The following is a 23114-nucleotide window of genomic DNA, read 5'->3' on the forward strand; positions in this document are numbered from 1 at the left end:
TCAGATCAAATATTTTTTACGATTTTAACTATTTTTTTATGTCTCAGATGACAGATGATGAAAGTTACATACAAACAGATGACGACGAAGGCAACCTACGAACTGATGACGAAGACATGGAATGGCGAGAAACCATGCAACGCTGGGCAAATCGATAAATACTCGGTAGACAATAGATTTATAGCTTTTAGAATTTAACATCAATAAGATAACTTTCGTAGTTTTTATATATTCAGTATATTTTTGTACGTGAAAAAGCTATATTTTTTCAGGGAAAAACAAAAATTAAGTAGACTTATGAAATCAGATGTGATGTAGTTATCCATGTTGGCCAATCAAATCAGTCGTAATGTCTTGATACTATGATCAATCAATGGAATCAGTTGTTACATCATAATGGGTCACGATAGTCACAAAAAAAATTCTGTTCCTACACTTTTTTCAAGGTAAGTTCTTTGTAGAGTTTTCTATTTTTATTGGGCTCCCTGTGTCATAGACCAGAGGAAGCCAATAATTGAACAATAACGAAAAGTTTGTACCTTTTTAAAGTTTTTCAGCACTAGCTTTTAGGAAATAGAATGGATAAATATTTTCAATATACTTTTTCTAATAATTAATGGTTTTGCTATGGCAAGTAAAAGGGACTACACTTGAAGTATAACTTAAAGGATTTGATAAAAGAATTGAAAGATAGACTAGACTTGGAGATGTGATACTTTGAATAAAAGCATGCTTTATTCATTCTATTCTCATTTCAGTTTTTCATATTCATATGTCTAAGAGACCTCTTTACCTTTGGCGTAATGTTATTTCATTTCAGACCACATGGCCATTCTCTTGAGAATACTGAGATTCTTTGTTTGAGTTGTATCCATATTTATGTGTCTATTCATGTGCGTTCGTTAAACAAATAAATAACTCTAGGGAATGACACATGGTCTGAAATGGGAAAATATTATGCATATTCATCTGCATGGTACTGGTTGACAGTTACATGGTTCCATCATGGTTCCATATTCACTTTCTTTTATGTATTTTATATTTGGTGTGACGGCATGGCATAGCAAAAGTAACACATTTCTCCATCGCAGCATGCCATGAATTATTTTTGTGCTATTTCAAACATACATTTGTCTATTGTGGGGGGGAAGGGGTGATGGGGTGATGAGCAGACAGTTTCAGCTAAAGATATAGCTCACAACAATCTAGAAATTTCTGTGCCATTTGTGTAAGGACCATTACTTCCATCAAACACATCACAAGAGAATAGGTAGCTGGAACATGGTAGTCGAATGGAGTCCATACAGGAAGCCCAGTCTAAACCATCACTGGTATTGGTTCTGATTCATGGGGGAAAACGCTGTTCAAGTGATCAAGGTCACGTTTATCGACTGATTGATGAAGCTCTGCTTTACCCATCAAAGATAATGTCATGCGCAGTGTTGACCAGATATTGTCGGACATGGTGGTGATGGTACCACTGGGTGATACAGTACCCTGGAAGAGAAACGCTCACTTGAGTACACAGAATCATCAGAATCATCACCATCATCACCATCACCATCACCACCATAATCAGCAAAATGGCAATCATCACCATCATCATCATCATTTATTCATCACCAACATCAACATTCATCACCATCATCATCATCATTTATTCATCACCAACATCAACATTCATCACCATCATCATCACTATCATCACCACCATCATCACCATCATCGTCATCATCATCACCATTATCAACGTCATCACCAACACCGACATCATCCTCATCATCATCATCACCAACGTCATCCTCATCATCACCTCATCATCACCTCGCCATCATCATCATCATCAACATCACCATCATCATCATCACCATCATCTTAACAACCATCACCATTACTATCATCATCACCATCATCATCACCATCATTATCACCATCATCTTAACAACCATCATATAATCATCCCCAGCATCACAATTACCACAATCATCATAACACTCAAGAGAAGGATTGATGTAAAGCTATCAAAACCCCAAGTAGAGATCAGTTGGTCTATATAGAGTATTGTACTACTTGCCTTCCTCTGCATATTGAGTGCCGTGAGGAAATGCTCAACTGCTTCTTTATGCGCACCAAGATTAATACAACTGATACCAAGATTATAACGGCAACGGATGAACCCAGGGCTATATGACAGTGCATGTCTGTAGGCGTCAACTGCTTCCTCGCTGCGCCCACCGTTAGCCAAGGTTGCACCAAGTCTGTTCCATAGTAACGCATCATCTGGGCAAACATGCAAGGCCGACTGGAAACAATCAATTGCTTTGTCGTATTCGCCTGATAGGTTGAACAAGACACCCAAGCCAACCTAAGGAGAGAAATATTGTATCTTAGGATAGAAATTGTGAAGTAGATACTAATGTAGACTTGAAGAAATCTATAGGATGCATCCTCACAAGCTGCACATTGTTACAAGTTTGGTTTGTGTCCAAGAATGCATCAAGAATATAGGCAATAGGCAATAGTCTACATCTAGACGTGCCTTGGGCACAGTGGCATGAAAACACAGGGAACCCAATTTTAAAACGTTTTACAAACCTGTACAGTTGGATCTATATCGTTCTCTGGTGTTTTCTGCGCAGCTGCAATGTACAGGTCTCTTATTTCATTGTACATCTCTGGTGACATAATACTTGATACAATGGGTCGATTCTCCTGACTTCTGGCTCCATCTGTGGGCTCATTAGGCACCAGGTCTCCATAGCTGATGACGTCATGATGGTTGTTAGACAAAACAGTGAGGAAAAACATTAGCAACAGCAGTTGTAGCAGCAGAGGCGGCAACAACAGTAGCAGAAACACCAACACCAACAGCAAGCAACACCAACAGCAGCAACAACAGCAGCAGCAACAACAACAGCAATAACAGCAGCAGCAGCAGCAACAACAGCAGCAGCAATAACAGCAGCAGCAATAACAGCAACAGCAGCAGCAACAGCAGCAGCAACAACAACAGGAACAAGAGTAGTAGCAACAATGGCAGCAGCAACAGCAGGAGCAGCAGCAAAAACAACGGCAGCAAGAATATATGATATATTACAAGTTTTTCGGCTTACCGTGGATTTACTTTAAGCCATCTTTTTAACGTACTACATGCCTGTCAATGAAACGTAATGTTTAAAACAATTACTACCACGAAAAAAGAGTTTTTCCATAGAATAATGCTGACTACAAGAAAACCACCTGCATAAGACATAAAAATGACAAAACTGTAAATGAACGAGATTTCCTTGCAAGGGCTACTGGTTTCCTTCAAGGATCTAATCTTGGTCCACCATCTATTTAAGGAAAGGAGAATCTATACCTTGTGTAAAATAACTGACACGAAAAGAAGCTATTTGCAAGAGTAACTGGCTTCCTCCAAGGCTCAAGCCTTGGCCCACCCACCCTCTATTTGAGAGAAGGATCTATTGTACCTCAGCCTTACCTGTGACTGCATGGACTCGTTGGTGTAGCTTACTGCTAGCGCCATTAATGCTGTTAGGTTAACAGGCTGTAATTCTAAACACCTTCAAGAATAACAAATAATTCATTTTACCACTATTGGTTTTTCTTCAAAAAAAAAAAAGATCTGTATTCTTATTCATAATCTTTCACCACATGCAAATTATTTTCAAACTCAATAATCCCTTCTACAGTTCCCTGCAGCATCTTGAAAGGTAGCCATGCCTTTGTATCAAAGAGAGACGAACGGTGAGCTTGCAATGATAGACCTTTTTTTAACACCTTGGACAATTATTCACATCGCTATCATTTGAAAACACATCATTCAATGCATGGCTAGCTTTCAACATGGTGCCGGAAACTGTGAAGGGGACAATTGATTGGCGTACTTGTTCAGTGCCATTATAGCCAACGTATCTTGTTCGTTCTCTGCTTGACTTGTCCCAAGGTACTGCCAACCCTACCACAGAATTGGTAATATTATTTTACATAATGTCTCTGAGTAGAGTAAAATTCTAAATACGTGTGTGTCTCTTTCTTAAAAAGATATAGTAATTGTATTAATGATTGATGAATAATTGTTTTCCTAGCTTGGCGAGGGAGAGGCAGAAATCTTTTGAGGAGGTGTAATGTTTAAAGACATGGTTGGCATGAAAATGCTAAGAATCTGCACCATTTCTCACTCTCAATGTCTTCAAAAACCCTTTAAATTCTAAACAAAAAATTAATGAAATGTTGAAGGTTTTTCAATGTCAATTTTGCTTTGAAAAGGATGATAATGGGAGTGAATGAATGAAGAAATACATGTACTTACTTCTGCATGTTCTGGTCTCTGTTGTACCTGCAAAACAAAGGCATGAGCAATTAATTAGCATATAGAAAGGAAACCCATTATCACATGATACAATTATAGACCTCTGATTACCAGCTTGGATGTAATTTCCTAGAGTATTATTTCTTTATTTAATGGTTGGGCATGAGAAAACACATGAATATGGATACAACTAAAACAAAGAATCTTATTCTCAAGAGAGTGACATGTTATCTGAAATAGAAAGCTTTATGCCCAAGATAAAAGGTTTACTGAACAGAGAATCTACTGACCTCCGCTTCAAACAACAATATAGCACTTATCAGGTCGCCTTCTTTAAGCTTCTTTAATCCTTCTTCAAATGGATTAGGATGGTCTAGTAACGGGTTGTCTTCTTCAAATTTATATTCCTGGGTCGTTGAGGAAATAAAGTATTAAACTCATGTCGCATGGGAAGTGAAGGGAAGTGAAAGGGAAGTCTTTGTAAAGATGGTTTTTAGTTAAATATGGAAATAAAAGGAAATGAAAAAAGGAAAAAAGGATTTTTTGTGGAAATCCTCTTCAAATGAATTGATGCTTCGGATGTAAAATGGGAAATTGAAAAATGGGATAATCACCCTATATAGAGCAATATAGCTTCATATGCAAATTGCCCATTTCAGATCACATGACATTCCCTTGAGTATTATTCTTTTATGACGAACATGTGAAAATATTTACACATGAAAGAATCAACTCCCAAGAGTGGCATGACATGGTCTGAAATGTGCACAACAAACAACGAAGCTAAAAAGATATATTAAGGCCCTAGACCAGCTGGTAAAACCATAAATTAATAAAAAGAAATTTATTGTAAAACTAAAGGCTACCTTATTAAGTGTTGCATCATATTCGTTATACCAGGAGCTCGCATCCTCATCTCCATACCTATAACAAAAACCGTCAAAAAAGTGTTGTTCAAATCAAATGAATTGTCTTAGGAACAATTCAACTTGCAATAGTTTTTAAGAAATGGTAACCAAACGCACCTGACCAGATCTTCCCATTGTCCTTGTAAATGATCCCAGTAGTCCATTTCAGTCTGAAATCAACATGTCACAATTTAGATATATACATTTATTATATAATTACCAATGAAATATCTATTTTTCTCTATTTTGAAAAATTGATATCTTCACACGTGAAAATAACATGTTATTTTCACGTGTGAAAATAACACCATTGCGATGGCTATTCAAAAATACACAGAAAGAATTGCCTGAAAAAGCCAAAACATACTTCATTGATAATTATAAAATAAACAGAATATTACATGGCCGCTTGGAGATAGGAATTTTATCTTCTCGTGTTGAAAATCTCTCACTCGTTCGCTGCGCTCACTCGCGAGAGATCTTTTCAACACTCGAAGATAAAATTCGTATCTCCACGCACCCATGTAATATCCTCTATGTATACCAAATGAATGCAGCTATCTTACTCTGAATCATTCGTGTGTGTGTGTGTGTGTGTAAAATAAGTTATTTTTGACGAGGCATTTGTATGAGTGCTACATAAATTACTGGTAAGGGATGGACCATTAGATTTTGGTTAGATTTGGGGGGGAAGGTTGGGCAATTTATTTTGTGCAGGAATTTTCTTTCCACCTCTGCTGTGCAGGAATCTTTTTGGACATAATTTGGAATCTTTTTCTGGCACTTTTCTTATGCAGATTTTGCTTTTCACTCTTTAAAGCTGTGCTCGGATTTTTTTTTTTTTTTGGTTTTTGCCCAACCCCCCCCCCCCCCCCCCTTCAAAAATCTGATGGTCTGTCCCTAAATAATAATAAAATGTTTTGGTCTTTATACGAGGATACATGTAGCACTTAATAGCCAGTGGCTATCAAACCTGTCGCCCGACATTCCATGATCGAATTGAAATTTTCAAGAAGAAAAGCCCACAGGAGAGAATCAACAAGCATCTTTCCTCATGACCGGGAGTCCAGTCACTACTAAGCTATTTTCTCCTGCTTCCCTAATATTTCTACATACCTTTTCTAACCCTTGGTGATCCATGTATTCCTTTGCCCATTCTTCTGAGCCACTAACTCTAAATTTATCATAATCAGATATCCATTCCTCTACTTCTTGGGAATCATCTGTCACTTCCTGACCAGTGTTTGTATCTATCACCTGTTGAACGAAAATCATAGCAGTATCTTAGTAACTTGGGGATTCAATCTGTGAGTTAGCCATGCCCTGACTTAGATCAACCCAGAGGTTGTTTCAGGGTTCTATCTGTGATTAAAAAACTGGGATTACTAAAAAATTCGTCAAAAATTCAAGAACTCTGATATAAGTTAAACCTGCCTGGTTATCAATGACTTTATATTCTCCGTCTCTTAATTTCTTCATAAAATTCATAAACTGAAAAACAAAAAATTGAAATTAAGATCATCCTGTCCTGATCCGCCAATGAATGAAAAATCCTTGAGCTATATCTGTGTTGCATGATACTTTATGATGGTGTTATCAATCATGAAAGTAATGTTTTGATCTACAGTTTTGAATTCTCTATTGCTCAGGTTTAGCATCGATTTTGTGTAGAACATTCATGCATTCAAGTGAAGGTCCATGGAATTCCAAAGTGTTTGTATTGTTGAAGTTGTGTATTATTGACTTTACCGCTGGTATTTGTGAATATTTATACAATGGTCAAAATGAGGCGACAGTAAATGAGTCTGAATCAAGGAAGATAATTATATTATGAGAATTTGAAAGAGGTTCATTACTGAAGACTCACTTTTGAGTTAGCAAATTTAGGGTCCTGGTTATTTTCTAGCAAATTTCCAGCAACAGAAGCAAGCTGTGCATTTTCATCTTCATGTCTGTACTCTTCTGTCCTACGATAGAGAATATATCACTTGTCAATGTTCATTCAAACCAAGGCATGCAACTTTCAACACAGCATAAGAAAAAGGGTGGCTGAGTCCTGTTTATTAAATACAGCACAGTTCTAAACCAATCAGATCATGCATAGTGAGGCGGCTTAATGATAAATTCAGTTACCATTTTTGGTCGTCAAGAGGGTCATGATGCACTTCTCTGATAAAATAAAATAGAACATGTTTACTAAGTATTTCATAAAATATAAACATCCTAATAGTCCCCTTCACAGTTCCCTGCCCCATCTTGAAAGGTAGCCGTGCCTTTGCATCGAAGGTGACAAACGGTGAGCTTGCAATGAAAGAGACCTTTTTTAACACCTCAGACAATTATTCGCATGTCTCTATCATTTCAAGCTCACCGTTCGTCTCGTCTCTATGCAAAGGCACGGCTACCTTTCAAGATGGTGCAGGGAACTGTGAAGGGGACTATTGTGTGGTTTCAGAAAATATTCATACCTACCATGGAGAAAATTGGAAATTCCAAAGGGGTGAGGGGTCAGAGGAAAAACAAAATTACAAGGTTTGCATGGAAGAAAATAGGAAATTCCAGAGGGGTAGGGGGCCTATTTTTCGAATTTCCTCTACGGTGGAGATTTTCTGGAACCATACATTAATCTTATAACACTTTTTTTCCATAGAAAAGGTGTTTGCATTCTAACATTAAATTATGATATGAACCAACCTGACATTTTCCAAGTACTCATTAGCCCACTTGACAGGAACATTGTGAAGTTCTAACAATTAACAACAAGAAAGTCCAAAATAAGTATCGCTACTGATATTAATATAAGCTATTAATAGTCTAATAATATTATGTACAGTACCTGCTCTTGGGTGGTGTCGAACAGCGTCATCATATTCTTTTGTCCATTCTGCAATGATTATTAACAAGCAGGAATGTCATAACTGTTATGGATGGAAGAGATAAAGAGCGAAGAGATGGATGGATGGATGGATGGAGGAATGGAGGGAGGGAGGAATGGAGGAGGGAGGAAGGAGGGAGGGAGGAAGGGAGGGAGAATGGAGGGAGAGGGATGGGGGATGAAGGGCGGGAGAGAGGGAGGAGGGATAGAGGTAGTGGGGAGAGGGAGAGATACGGAGGGATGAGGGGGAGTCGAGTTAGTCTTTAGAGAGACAGATGGAGAGGGAGAGGTGATGAGGGCAGGGATGGAGTGGATGGGGGACAGGGAGGAAGGGACGGATGGATGGATGGATGGATAGACAATAGGTTGTGTTTTCTATACCTCCTGCTCCCTGTACTTCTGATGACAACATAAATTCTGAAGCCCATTCACCACTCACTAGGTCTGCTACTCCAGGCGCTAGTGAATTAAAATATTCAATCAATACTAAACAATAATTATGACTCAAATAGTGATAATAAAGAGGAAACTAACTATGACATTTAAAAAATAAGCATAATTCAGTGGCAGATTTAGGATGGTTTTAAAGGAGATGCACAAGAAATCCAGTATATTTAGCTTTCCTTTTATTCTTTTTCTTATTTTTAAAACCCAAAAGGGGTCCACCAACCAATGCAACCCTGGATCTGCCCTGGCAATGTGTAGTTCCAGAGATTATCTATACCCCCCTCATGGAGTACTCTTTTTTAAAGACCCCCACCCCACCCCCGGAAATTCAAAAAAAAAAAAAATTCATATAAACTCTGTAGCTGTTCTCTGATCACCTCTCCCCCCCCCCCCCCCCCCCCCCCCGAATCTACCCTTCAGAAATTCCAAATTCCTCTGTGGGGACGGTATGGATAATTTCTGTAACTACACAATAGCCTTACTAACCTCTAACAGGTGTGTGGTGTAAATTTCTTTCCTCAATCTCTTTCATCTCATGCAGAAGAGCATCCATTCTAAATGATTGGGGCGGCGCATGTGTTCGGGGATCGTGAAGATATTCATTTACCAGCTAGAATGAAACAATGAAACAATGTGTTCACATTTTATTTGGTAATAATGCATTAAATTATAGCATCATATACTACAACTACCAGAATCCTTTGCGCACAGAGAGTTAATATGTTTGAATAAAAAATTTTTTAAAAAAGATGGAAAATAATCAAAAATTAGAAAGAAATTATGCAAAGCATTCTGGTAGTTGTAGTCAAATGATGGTATGAATCTAGGATAAAGTGCTTCAATGTGCACAAAATTTTTCTATTTTATGAGTGGTGATGATTGGTAATAATATAAGATTATACATTTATTACCTCATCTTGTGCTGTTTTATGGAATGCTTGCTCTTCCTTTTGGTCAAAGAAGAATACAAAAATGATGAATCAGATGATGTTGAATTTTGAAAAGCAGGGCAGCTCAACTTGGAGGACAAAAGGATATAATCTTACTCTCTTGAGAATTAAAATTTATGAATATTGTGTCATCAAAATTGATCTACTCTGATTTCATCTGGGAATTTCTGCAGGGTATCTAATCTATGTAAGAATTATATGGTACTTACATGTAACAAATGATTTTGAGGTCCAAATCTGTCTTGTACAAGACCTTCCTAAAATCAACAGAAGAAAATCTAGAAAGCTGTGCCCTGACTTAGATAGCCCAGAGGTTGTTTCAGGGTTCGATCTGTGAGTTTGCCATGCCCTGACTTAGATCAGCCCAGTGGTTGTTTCAGGGATTGATTTGTGAGTTAGCCATGCCCTGACTTAGATCAACCCAGAGGTTGTTTCAGGGGTTGATTTGTGAGTTAGCCATGCCCTGACTTAGATCAGCCCAGAGGTTGTTTCAGGGTTTGATCTGTGAGTTAGCCATGCCCTGACTTAGATCAGCCCAGAGGTTGTTTCAGGGGTTGATCTGTGAGTATGCCATGCCCTGACTTAGATCTTTAAGATAAATTGACCATTTTTCCTAATATAAATACCACATTTATGATTCCTTTACCTGTCGTAGAGACTTGTCTTGTGTAAAGTGAGATACTAACTTCATAAGTGGATTAGCTCCTCCGCATTCTCCTTCTACCAATTCTCTCATTGCCATCTTGAATAAAATATATTATCTGAATATAAAATTTAAAACTTTAAAACTTTAACATCTTCACTTATTGAAGTAAGCAGTACAAATAGACCCATTAATCTGGTCGCAACGTTTTTCCCATTTTAGACTGAGTCCTTCCCTTTTGTCTTTTCAAGTAGAATCAATAAACAATGAAACAATATTCAAGAGAATAACACATGGTGCATCATTATATCCGTGAAATAACACCAAAGATTTAATGTCTAATTGCAGCTATTTTGCTTTTATTCTGTACAAAATAGTGGATATTATTGGAGCAAAACATTGGGAACAAAATCAAATATTCCTACGTCTTGTTTTCTTCATGCCCGTGTGAACTCGTAGCTACTTTACAACTAAATGGTTGCTAACTAAATACTTTTATGCAATACATGGCTAGTCATTGTTTCACGGATATATGGCATGCACTCTATTGTGGTATTATTTAAAAACCACCAGCAGAAGAAAAATCACAGCTTCAATAATATAGGTAAAATATGTGGCTCGATCTTTGATCTGAGTTTTTGTCGAACGTGGATAATGGTTATTGGGGGTTAAAAAAAGTCTTAAAAACCTACCTTTTACGACTTATAAAAACACGATTTATAAAATAGTTGAATAAACTTTTCATTCAGTCAAAGGCTAGAACATAAATATTTTTTCTAGGGTTAGAAATAAGTGGTTAAGTAAAGAGTATCTTTTCGTCTAAACATGGCTGCTTCGTGTTGACTAGAACTAAGAGTTACGACATATTGGGCTTCCTGTGGTACTGGCTTAATCTATTGGGCTTCCTGTGGTAGAGCCTTTTTTTAGTGTTTTTCTTTTTCTTTTCTTTTTTTTCTATCGTTCTTTCTTTTTTATCTATAAAAGATTCCTACTCTAAAAATACTAATGTAGTGAAAATTAATGGGATTAAAAAGTAACATAGAACTCACAGTAAAAATACGAATGCCCCCCTTTTTTCTGTTAAACCCTAATTTAACAGTTCTATCATTTTCTTAATTTTAAGTTTAGGAATATTGAGTTCTTGAAATTAAAACTTTTTGGAAAATTTATAACTTTTTTGATTCAAATTTTTCTTTTATTTTGGGTTCCCTGTGTTTTAGAATACCGCTGAACACGAAGATCGAACCAGCTGGTTGCTATAGTAACGTACGAGTTTCCACAAGCAAAAGAGAAGGTTAAAACTTTGATGTAAATCGAGTGAAAAAGTCGCAAAAAATATGCCTCAGCAGGCTTTAAGACGACCCAAATACTACACACCGAATGAAGTAAACGTTCATAATACACTCAAGGACATTTGGGTGTCGTTTATGGGAAAGGTTTATGATTTGACTGCTCTTTGCGAGAATAATGCTGGTAAGCTTCACGTTTTGTTGTAAGGTTTACGAGCTACGTTCATTGACGTCCTGTCGTTCTAATTTATTTTTCCTATCGTTTCCTGTCCTTTACTACGCTTTATTATCCTCTGAATCCGTCATTATATTGTTATTTTGATATAAAAGATCAAACTTTACCTTTCCATGACACAAAGCTTAAAACTTTCCAGATTTCTCATGTCTTTGTACATTAAAAGTGACTTCGTTTTTGGTTGAACAAAGCCAACCTGCCTTCTAGAAGTTTCGAAGTTAAAATGATCATGAAAATGCCTTTGTTTTGTAGTTTTCTTTTGGTAACTAATATTAATAGTATCATTATTTTAAATTTTTCAGGTAATGTTCTTTTAAAGCCCATCATAGAATCTGCAGGAAAGGACATCACACATTGGTTTGACAAAAAGGCCAAGGACGTGAGTATAGACTGAGAGATTATTTGACAGTATTCGAGAAATAGATAATGCACATATATACTGTGAAAAGGTATAAAGTATACATGGAATGAAAGAACACAAGAAAAGTTTTAGAAGTGCAAAAAAGCACAGCAGAATGCAAGGCCATAGCCACAACGAGGCAAGCGAGGCACTTGCCTCGGTAGATTGTCACAAATGCCCTTCTGGGCCCGGTTGTATGAAGCATGGATAGCGCTATCCAACAGATAAATCTTATGCAGTGGATAAATTAATTGGATAACAGCATCGACTTATCCACTGGATAAGGATTTATCCGCCAGAGCTCACGCTATCCACGCTTCGTACAACTGGGCCTAATACTCTATAACATGGCATTTCCAAGGGTCTCAATCTCAAAAAATTTTGGGGAAAGGGGAATGTCCTCGAACCCCACTAGTTGCTTTCCCCTTATTGACGCTCCTGTGCCTTGGTAAACATATTGGTCTGGCCAAGGCCCTGGAATGCTTCTCAGTGCTTCTCAAGTGTTCTGCCAATTTCCAAAACATGTTTTGTAATTTTTATGTTTCCTTGCATTTCTTTGCAAAGTCAGTTGTGTGCACATGTGGGGTCAGAACTGTGGTCTGTTTACTAATACAGCACAGCTTTTAACCAATCAAAGCACCCATAAAAAAATCAAAATGTAGGGGTAGATGACCGTGTAGAGCGAAATACTCCCTTTGCTAGATCGCGTAAGACCGCTGGAAAAAGATATTGGGGCGCGCTTCGATAACTTGGAATCGAGGCTATCCCTGTATACGAACTCATCTCTCTGTGACAGATATAAGAGGTTTTTAGTATTAGTTGCTGTTAAGAAAGCTTTTTGATCGTTTCAACGACTTATGGAGGTAAATAATACTAACAAGAAAAGGCAAAGAAGCCGAGGAAAGCAATGTGCAGCAGCAGCTTGCAATAGCTTTGAATACTTGAACGATGGAAGCCGTTCAAACATTCGGTTTTTCCAGTTCCCAGCGAAGGTATCTTTGCGAACTCGCTGGTGCAACTTGATCAAGAGGCAGCATGGGAGAGATGGATTTTATGTTAAGCCATCTACAGTGGTCTGCGATAAACATTTTCAGCAAGAAGACATTTACAAACCTCCAGGAGGAACGCGACATAGGTTACGGCCAGGTACGTGAGCTAAGTGATTATCGATCAAGCTGGATTTACTTTGTTTGATTGTTTCATTCAATCATTTGTTCATTGTTTCATTTTCAATCATGTACATTTCGAGGTACATTCCAACTACATAGCCTTGATGTGCATGACACTGGCTCACAGCTTTCCTTCAAACCTCTATGGGAGAAGTCTTCCATGGCAAATAAGACCCCACCAACATGATTACAATGGCCACGACCATGTACACCCCTCCCTGCTGGGCACATACAAGCAGCTTTTAAAACATCTCCAAGATGAGTGAAAGAGATAATGGCCTTGTATTTCTCTTGCTTCATGGAAGCCAACACTTCTGCTTCGACATACGTAACTCTCGTAGAACAACCGACTCGAATGTCTTTGATATGTCCCTCTTTAAAAAACTGATACGCTTTGAGTTTTTTGTAAGCTGATGTCTGAATAGATGTGTGGTTATACTTGGATGTCTTGGTTACAAGGTAATCGTAAAGCTGCACAAGGTTAAACGTGGGTAGGTTTCGTAAGTCCTTGCTCCACTGGCAGTGTGAACATTCACGCGATAGCTTTTCGTAGGTTGTTTCTTCGTTGCTTTTAGTGTTTGATACGATATTTACTAATGCTTGCTCTCTGGCTTGCGGTTTTACATAATGATCCTTGGTCTCAGCATCTCCTTGTAATCTTAAATCTTTCCTTTGGAAAGTTGTGTGACATCGAATCACAAGGTCAGACTTGTTTCCACTCGACGTCTGATTTTCACGACGTAAAATCTCGCGTAATTCCTTGACAGTAAACTTTTTTAGCTCATCAAGCGATGGAATGGTTTCCATTGAATTAGTTCACTTAAAAATTTCAAATAAAATCACCGTATTACTGACTTTTGCTACTACTTGGAATAAAAAACACACTCGTTGATAAGGGATTGTTGTTGTTGTCACGCCAGCAATACAGGGATAGCCTCGTTTTCGCGTTAGAAGCGAACACGCGGCTTAGAGTCCAGCGGTCGCTAACCGAGAACTCGAAACTGGAGTATTCACAGAAGAGTCCCTTATGGGTAGTGATGGCCGTAAAATATGAGTTTTTTAAAGTTTTTTACATAACAAGGTGACTGTAATAATAAACATATATGATCGTCTTGTAGAGGGCTACTAGCCTCACTTGCAGGTTTTCAGCACCCCCTTCTACTTATCTTTTAATAGACATGAATATGGTGATTTATCTTCATTACCATGTCTTCCAGATAAGAACACATATAGATCCTGTCACCAACTGCAGAAATTACTACACCCCTCGCGGCAGGTTTATCCATATACCACCTCCCTGCCCACGCACTGATTGGGCAAATGACTTTGGTCGCCCATGGTGGAAAGATGATTCATATTGTATCGGGCTGTTATCGGCAAAAACAAGGAAAATTAGAATTATCAATAATCTCACTTCACAAGAAAAAGTCATTGAGGTAATAATGATATAAAATAATTATAGATAATTTTAAAACTATATCTCAGCTACTTTGACTATGATTACATTAACAGAAACTCTATAAAATTATTTCCTGAACTATTATTTACTTCCAATTCGATGTGGCGTCCATTTAATTACATCGCTTTGGGATAAGATGATTTCGAAAGCACACAGTGGAATTGGTGATCTCAAACCTCCTGGCAAAAGGTTGGAAACAATCGGAAGTTCAAGGGAAAAATTGTACTGACATGAGTCCATGGGACGAGGCCTCAAGTTTGAAATAATACAGAGTTAAGATATCTGGGGTTTGATATAACTAGACTCCACTGTATATTACTGCATTGTAAAGCGCATTGAGACAAATGCGCTATAGAAGAACCCCATATTATTATTATTATTATTATATTAAGTTTCACAACATCATGAGTTGCCTTTAAAACTTGAATATTATTTAGGTTTGCTCTGAAGAAATCCTAACAGAAATCCAAGATCGTTATCTCAATTACAATGCACACGCAGCAAGTTATACTTGGAAATACAAAGGACAAAACTTGGATATGAATAAAACATTACACGACAATGGTGTCACAGATGAAAGTGAAGAATTCTACAAACTCGGAATGAACGATGAACAATTTCTTCCAGCGATTCATCTTTACTTCAACGACGACCTCACAGAGGCTTAAATCGACAAAAAAGAAATTGAAGAATCGTGTGGACTATTGCCTTAATTTAATTAGTGGTACTAGGAAGATTTGAAAACGGGTGAAGAGTTGTACATAATAATCATGCATATCCTTGTATTTTTGTAAACACTGTCTACTCTGCAATGAATTATATATTGTTTTTATTATTGCTGCTATATTGTGTAGATTATTAGTCAAAATGGCATGCATCTCCACCAATCCAATGAGAGGAATCAACGATGTATTACTAGGAATTTAATTTATTTAGTGAAACCCTTGTAAGTACTGCATTGTATTGAAAATACTACTTAATGTATGGATTGCAATTGTGGCTTTTTGATTAAAAAGTGGACGCTCCTTCCAGGGTGGGGCATATGTGCCTCCCTCTACCCCGCCCCCTACCCTTACACATTACCCTCTATACCTGAAAATAGTATTTAAAATTGACCGAGTTATTTCGTGTGCTCTGGTTGAAATACCATTTTAGATGGTAGTATCTTTTGAAACTGGAACCACTTCGTTATTTGTCAGTTTTCTATGCTTTTCTTCAGCTTCCATCACAGCTATCTCCTCGTTATATTAACTTAACACAGGGATCCCAACAGAGAAAGGGATCCCAACAGAGAAAGGGATCCCAACAGAGAAAGGGATCCCAACAGAGAATACATGGGGTAGCCTGCAGAGGAGGCTAGCCTTGTGTTCTCTCTGCATCCTGCATGCTTAGATCAGAGTATCAAAAACGGAAAACTATTTTGTATTTTTTAACTTCAAAGTTCCTAACCTTTGTCTAACACCAACAAGGACCCTGGATTAACATTAAAAGTGAAGGGGATCAATTTGAAAATATAATAGACTAGTATGCAGGGCTTAGAATAATGGCCAGTAAGTCGGTGGTCAATGTTACTGTTCAAAATGACCAAGCAAGGCAAAGATTTGACCGAACATTAGTTCCAATAGCGCAGCGCAACCGTGACGTCATAAAAATGAAGACAAAGGCGAAATAAAGACAAACAAACTTACAAGTTTACTTTCAGCAGATAATTTTCACAGCCGATCGTAGTTGATCTTAGTTTCCATGGGTTATTATTGTAATTTTAAGTAAAAATAATAAAATCAGTTTGTATAATCCTCGTAGCGGTTAAACAGAATGCAATGTTTGTCCTGAATCTTTAAGCTATTTTTAGAATCAGTGCACTGCGCTGTTCTTGGCAGACTATTGTCCAGTGTCTGGCCATTATGTGGTATGTGTAAGAATACAAGTCAGGGGGGAATTGATACTCAAAAATGTAGCCGATGTTAGCAGTAGGAAGACCCATTCAGTTTCCAAGGTCCCATCTTAAAAAAACCAATTCACTTTTCTGTGTGTGAAAGCTTCAATTTATTAAAAACGCTTGTCTGATCTCATAATATCAAAGTTATCTTCGAAGGCTCAACCCTCTCAGCTCCAAGACCATTATACTGTGCAAATGATTTCTTTTATCAAGTTCAATACATGCAGCAACATTGTTTTTACTTTTTTTTCTATATTTTGTGATAATTTCAATAGTAAAACCTTTAGTTTGCTATTTTTTTTTTAGTTTCTTTTATAAATATCTGTGAATTCAGGAGTTTTACTCCCTGGAATGTCTTTTTAAGTCGACAATATTTGCAGCTTCAGAAAAAAATTACAAAAACTTGGCTAACCAAAACTTCATAATCGTAAACCATAAGTTCCATAATGTGTTAAAGCTCTGAAATATGAGACACAAAAACGTCCAACTTGTCGCGCATCTGGTGGTGCAAGTCCGAAAACAATGTTGCTGGTTTTACACCCTATCTATCCAACTTGTCACGACAAATCTTTTGTTGCAAATGGGGAAAACTTGTTGCAAATGGGGAAAACTTGTTGCAAAATGAGAACGTAGATCAACTTTCTGCAACAAATTTGCAATTTGTTGTTCCTTTTTCATTACTCGTCCAACTTGTCATGCCACATTTTATGTGCAGAAGCGGCCACCATCTTGAATTATGTAGCTCGTAGTCAATCAGCATGCAGAATATCACCGTGACAGCCCCAACTTGCAGCATTAGTTTTTGTTGCCTGACAAGTTGGATAGATAGGATGTAAAACGAGCAACATTGTTTTCGAACTTGCACCGCAACAATGTTACGTGACAAGTTGGACATTTTTGTGTCTCGTATTTCAGCGCCTTTATGAAAACTTGCCAACAGAATAAATAAAAATTACAAAAATGAAGTGTAAAAAGTAAGTTTCTTCCAAGATGCCATTAAAAAGCCCCAAAGATTTACATCTCAACACATGGCTACTCAAAATATTAACCCCCTTCCACCTTACTAACAATATGAGATTTTCCTTCTTTTTTCAAGTTGAAAACAGTGGTTTGGTTTTGAAAACAAAAATTTCCCCCAAAAAATTCAGACTGCCAATTGTTACAGCCAATGTGCAAAAGAATGACAAGCAATAACGTCCTGGCATACTTCCATGCACAAGATATAGTATCTTGAGCTGACATAATTATTTCATGTGAAGCTCACTCGATCGTTTGGCAGCAAAAAGGCATTGCACATGGAAGTATGCGAATGACTACAATTATCACTGAAGTGTGACCCTCAAAGTTTTATGTGTCCTTCGCCGACCAGCATTGCAATGACCATCAATCAAAGAACTAAAAAAACACCAATATTTTTTGATGGAAATTTTGGGATGACCTAAAACTTTTTCATAAATTTTCTTCAAGATATTGATTTTTTATTTCAGTTCTATGATTGACAGTCGTTGAAATGTTAGTCCGCAATTAACAAGACATCAAACTTTGTTGGTTGCACTTCATCAATAATGGTAGTAAATGTGGTAATATTTTTGCACATCATGCTCTAAACTAGCTGTGAAATTTGAAACTTTTTAGGTGAATGAAGTGTAGGATTTTTTTTCATGTCCAAAATAGATTACGTTTATATTGAAGGAAAACGAGAGAAAAATTCTTAATACAACAGAAAATCCCAAAACAATATTAATCTTGTTAAAACTTGTTAAAATTACTTTAAACTAAGGCCTAGGGCAAACGTTGAACTTTCCATGCACCGAACTTAATTACATCAAAGAATGCCGCCTCACCTAATATCCATTGTTTTTAATGAGTTCGGTGCATGGAAAGTTTTACGTTTCCCCTAGGCCTAAGGTTTTCAAGCCATGGTTTAAAGTAATCTTGAGTTGAATGCAATATTTATAGCCATTTCAGTAAATTTCTCCAGGAAAGTCTAACAGCATCTTGGAAAAAACAAATTTAACACAAATATTCAATGAACTTAGTGGATAACGGAAGCCCTAAATATTGCATAACCATGCATCCTCGAACATCATGTAATGATCTTCTTTTTACCAGGTTTTTTGAAATCATTCCAAACTGAATTTTTGGATGCTTTATTTCCTTTGTTATCACTGGCCAGCGTCATGAAATAGACCACTGCTAAGACGATAACCAATAATAACCCAATCACCAGGAAGGTGTATGTGTTGGTTGCTGATGTTGGGGGAAGACCAATGTCTCTCAAGTGAATTTCAGCTGGGTGGAATGATGGATTCAATTCAAGTGCTTGTCGGAAGTGAGTTCCTGCCTCTTCATACTCTCCGGTTGCTTTAAGAATTTCTCCCAAAGTGAAGTGCTGAAGCCAGCAGTTTTGTTCTGAGGGTTGTGAATCTAAGGAGCGTCGAGTTAAGAAGACTGCATCTTGATGAAAGTTCAGATTGAATAAAACTCTGGCAAGGTTTAGTAAGACGTCAGCATTGTTAGGTGAGAGCGAAAGGGCTTTTCTGAAGCATTCTATCGATTGATAAGAGTTTCCACGGATTCTCCAAAAATTGCCAATTTGGTTGCATACAACTACTGAGTTTGGGCTCTAAAAAAGTAAAAATACATGTAAGCAAAACATTAAGATCAAGACATTACGCTTTCATTCAAGAATAGTAAATCGAAAGTAAAATATTATAAAATTTCCAAGTTATTTCAATTTTTAGTTTGGACATAATGTTTTTCCATTTTAGACCTCATTTCATTCCTTGAAAAATAAGATCATTCTTTGACAGAGTTGTATCCATACTATGTACTTATTGACTGAGTGGAAGGGGCATACGGGAAAATATTTGGCTCAAGGTGATGCACTAAAAATGAACGAGAGCCAAATATTTTCCCGTACGACCCGACCTAACTCAGTCAATAAGCATTTTATCATATGGCCCTAAATAAAACAGATATTTTAAAAGTTACAAATGATGTCAATGCCGTCGCAGGTTTCGAGCAGGGTCGTATGGGTTCATATGGCCCTGCTCGCTCAAAGCCGCACGGCCCTGCTTATGTCATTTTCCCGAAGGTTTTTTTTAAAGAGTGCGTGCCCAGGCGGATACGGGTCATATGATAATGAACATTGTCAAGCATCAATGGTAACAAAAAACAATACTCAAGAGAATGACATACAGCTGTATGAATATAAATGAGAAAACACTGAATATATCTTATTTTTTTCCACAATATCAAAAAGAAGAAATATTTTCCACTAACCATAGAAAAGGAAAAGGACTGCAATAGAAATTTATAATCCATTTTTCGTAAAACAATTTCTCTCTGTTCCCCCCACCCCCTCACCTCATCAACAAACCTCAACCTGTGAATACATGCTTTTGCATTGACAATCTACCTACTAACCTCTTCGTAATTTCTTTTCAGTGTGACTTCAATAGCATTAAGATCGATGTCTTCTAATTCTGTCTTTTTAAATATCATTGCCACCTCAGGTTCTGCATAGGCAGGATGTTTATGTCGTGTCCGTATGCCCTCCAAGTGGTCATATATTGTTTCGTTAACTGGTAATCCACAGGTAAGTGATGGAGATGGGAACATTTCGATTGCCGTTGGCCCTTGGGATAGCACACCAGAACTATTAAGTGCAAAAATAAGAATTAATATGAAGACACAAAGGATAGACCAATGTTTTTTAGATTGGTCACACTTTGTGCTATTTTAAATCAAAACTTGTCAAATCACCTAATACATTAAATTCTGAGTTGATTAGCCCAAAGGTTGTTTAAAGTTGTGATCTGTGAGTTATTTAGCCATACCCTAGACTTAGATAGCCCAGAGATTGTTTCAGGGTTTGATCTGTGAGTTCCATCAGCACAGAGGTCGTTACAGGGTCCAATCCGTGAGTTAGATCAGCACAGAGATTGTTTACAGGGTTCATATAAATTCGAAAAATCCTTAATCTTTGAATGGTAGTTTTTCTTCAAATGTAGTTTACATTATAGAGTATGCCAACTCCAAAGCAATTGCCAACATAATGACTCATTTTGAAAGAAAGTTTTAATAACTTTATGAAGATTCGAAAATATATTAAGATTTTTTTGAATGTAAAAAATTGGATAAAAATCCAGCTGAGTTGACCTTCAGAAAAAACTGAAGGTCAACAGATGAGAATTGAGGTTTCATCATCATATTTTGATTAGCATTTTCCATGATTCTGCCAAGAGAACCCATGAAATATAATTTCTTCTTTAAATTCATCGTAAATGCTACTAGTTGAATACATAGTGGAATTCTAGTTCAAAGAGCACAAGAAATCTGTACTCAGCCCCTGCTACGAAAATGCGAACTAAAAATTGTTGACCCATAATTTCTTCTGGGGAATGCAGTCAACTCAGCTGGATAGGGAGATATATCTCAACGCTAAGTTTTTCCTCTTTTCCATATTTTCAAAGCCAATGTTGACAAAAAATTACTAAAATTTAGATTTCAATGAAAATTGTAAGCCAATAAGAATGCTCCACATTCTTTATAGCAACGATAACAAGCTTGAATAATAAATACATTGAACAAATAAAAATGCATATTGATCGAAAATTGCAAAGTCGTGACAGGTGAATTTTAAATGCAAGAAAAGATATAAACATTGAATTCATTATAAGGAAAAAATATGCCTCAAAAACAAATAAACTTCTGAGAAGATGATAATATTCTCTAATGTTTTTCGCAAATAAAAAGCATAAGGTATAGCATTATGAATCCATTAAAGTTAGGTATTATGACAACGATCGTAATTAGTTAACATAACAAGAGGTTTTTTGTTTGGTTGCGAAAAGTTTACATCAACCACGCTGTCGTCTGTCAAACTTTAAAAAAATATATCGTTCCAGAATATCGAATTTTACTTTAAGCAAAAAGTATTTCCTTCATGAAGGTTGTAATTCACAGACATTATTATTTATAATGAAGTTGGATAAGCTTTAAGTTCATTTATGATAAAAGGTTCAAGTTGTGTGGAATACTTGTCAACATGAGTGAAGTTTGTTCAAAGAAGTACTGTTTTTACGCGATTTACTCACCTTCCGGTCACCGATCCACCATCTATACATTGTTCACAATTGTGTTTTCTCAAAGCTACCTCTTTAGTAGGGAATCCTTTGGTTAGAATGGCTAAAATAGGATCAGATTTGAGAACATCAGGACTTTTACTGTTGTCCAAGATCCTCACAACGCCATCATTTTCGTTCAACTTCCAATGTGTAGCTCCGCGAGAACTCAATAAACTCGCTGAAACAATATACAGTGCTAAGTAAGGAAGATGTCTACAGCCTCCACTCATGGTGGAGCTTATAATAAATAGCCCTAGACGTTGGATTACAACGTTATTTTATAGTGATGAAGTTAATGAGCTCAACAAGCTCTCCATCTCCAGTAAACACAACAGCACTGCGCATGATCAAAGACGAAGCTCTCCAAAAAAAACTAACAGAAGCCCGGATGTCAATCTTACCCTGCTTCAAAAGTCTGACAAAATTATTTATTTTATCTCAATTTTATACTTCTTAACTGCATATTATCAGATCCTAGTGATGTTTGTTTAGTACAGACCTTGCTTTCTAAGGAAAAATTTTTTGGATTGATTTCTAGTGGTCCAATAATACTTAGAACCCTAAAATGGGATATGAATTTTTTCACGCTTTCAATTTGTATCATTTATATCATTTTCTGTGTCATTTTTAAGTATTTGTTATGAGCTGATAGGTATGTTTTGACAGCGTAGAGGTAGCGTTTTTCAGGAAACAGAAGAGATTGAAGCTGAAGAAAGATTTGTTATGATGAACTGGCTGGAGCGCGGAGGTATCCAATGCTTTTTGCGTCATTGCGAACCGGTGGAGATTTCATTTTCATTGAAAATGCGTCTTATCAAAAACAAATTTGTTTACTAGCTAAGAAGTTACTCCGACGAAGGACTGGCGTCCGAAACGTCAGTAAGCTTTTTCATCTCTCCACAGTGTCAAATTTACTCTGTTATCATTACTGACACTGTTAGCTAAGAAGGAGGCTTGTGGGGGTTGTAATTGTGTTGAATCGGCACCACGATTAGTTTGGAGATTTCTGGAAGGAAAATTAAAGTAAAACGAAACAAAATCTCTATCTCTATCGTCGATGTTGTCTTGTGCGAGTATAATGTGCGTGAGCGAACCTGGGCTGGATGTCAAACAACTTCAATAACTAGGCATTCAAGCATAGCTTGTTGACTGCAAACAGGTGACGGTTTAAATAGATCAGTATATTGTTGGCCTGTTTAATGGTTACTGTGTATCAGTTCTTTGTTCCAGTCTGGGTCTCTTTCGAACTAATAAAAAACTAAAATGAATTTAAATCATGTGAAAACTGAAAGAGTCCCAAAATTCTCTTAAATATTATAAACTAATGGCAAGGATTTGTTACGACATCTCTGA

At 37.0% G+C, this 23114-nt stretch overlaps 4 protein-coding genes across 5 annotated transcripts in view; 2 read left to right on the top strand and 2 right to left on the bottom strand.

Moving 5' to 3' along the window:
- Positions 1-746, top strand: part of LOC116290881 (dystrobrevin beta) — a 31114-nt gene extending 30368 nt beyond the window's left edge. Inside the window, exon 21 of the mRNA XM_089029339.1 lies at positions 48-746. Within this exon, the coding sequence (XP_088885465.1) occupies positions 48-158 (111 nt within the window). The 3' untranslated portion in view covers positions 159-746. The remainder of the gene's footprint in view (positions 1-47) is intronic.
- On the bottom strand, positions 714-10992 carry LOC116290880 (peroxisomal targeting signal 1 receptor). Of its 2 annotated transcripts, none has more exons than XM_089029341.1 (22): positions 10831-10992; positions 10142-10237; positions 9705-9752; positions 9457-9492; positions 9032-9155; positions 8480-8557; positions 8060-8107; positions 7918-7969; positions 7357-7392; positions 7091-7190; positions 6658-6714; positions 6340-6480; positions 5341-5393; positions 5182-5239; positions 4606-4722; positions 4316-4342; positions 3891-3961; positions 3485-3566; positions 3114-3154; positions 2596-2761; positions 2075-2365; positions 714-1497 (listed from the first exon to the last, which is right to left on the bottom strand). In XM_089029341.1, the coding sequence occupies exons 2-22, from the start codon at positions 10235-10237 to the stop codon at positions 1318-1320; spliced, it is 1902 nt and encodes a 633-aa protein (XP_088885467.1). In that variant the 5' UTR covers positions 10831-10992; the 3' UTR covers positions 714-1317. The 2 variants fall into 2 exon arrangements, with proteins under 2 accessions (XP_088885467.1, XP_088885466.1); XM_089029340.1 differs by having other exon boundaries at positions 10142-10256.
- Positions 10993-11362: 370 nt separating this feature from the next.
- Positions 11363-15684, top strand: LOC116290903 (cytochrome b5 domain-containing protein 1). The gene is made up of 4 exons (XM_031698019.2): positions 11363-11611; positions 11965-12041; positions 14449-14667; positions 15128-15684. Exons 1-4 carry the CDS (start codon positions 11476-11478, stop codon positions 15356-15358), a joined length of 663 nt encoding a protein of 220 aa, XP_031553879.2. The 5' UTR covers positions 11363-11475; the 3' UTR covers positions 15359-15684.
- Positions 15685-16712: 1028 nt separating this feature from the next.
- Positions 16713-22101, bottom strand: LOC116290891 (tetratricopeptide repeat protein 17). Its single transcript, XM_031698010.2, has 3 exons — positions 21732-22101; positions 20059-20290; positions 16713-19255 (listed from the first exon to the last, which is right to left on the bottom strand). The coding sequence occupies exons 1-3, from the start codon at positions 21989-21991 to the stop codon at positions 18716-18718; spliced, it is 1032 nt and encodes a 343-aa protein (XP_031553870.2). The 5' UTR covers positions 21992-22101; the 3' UTR covers positions 16713-18715.
- Positions 22102-23114: the final 1013 nt, after the last annotated feature.

Source organism: Actinia tenebrosa, unplaced genomic scaffold (genome assembly GCF_029948245.1).
Source record: "Actinia tenebrosa isolate PJP-AT-01 unplaced genomic scaffold, QUT_ActTen_1.0 PGA_scaffold14__42_contigs__length_11649687, whole genome shotgun sequence".
Classification (NCBI taxonomy): domain Eukaryota; kingdom Metazoa; phylum Cnidaria; class Anthozoa; order Actiniaria; family Actiniidae; genus Actinia; species Actinia tenebrosa.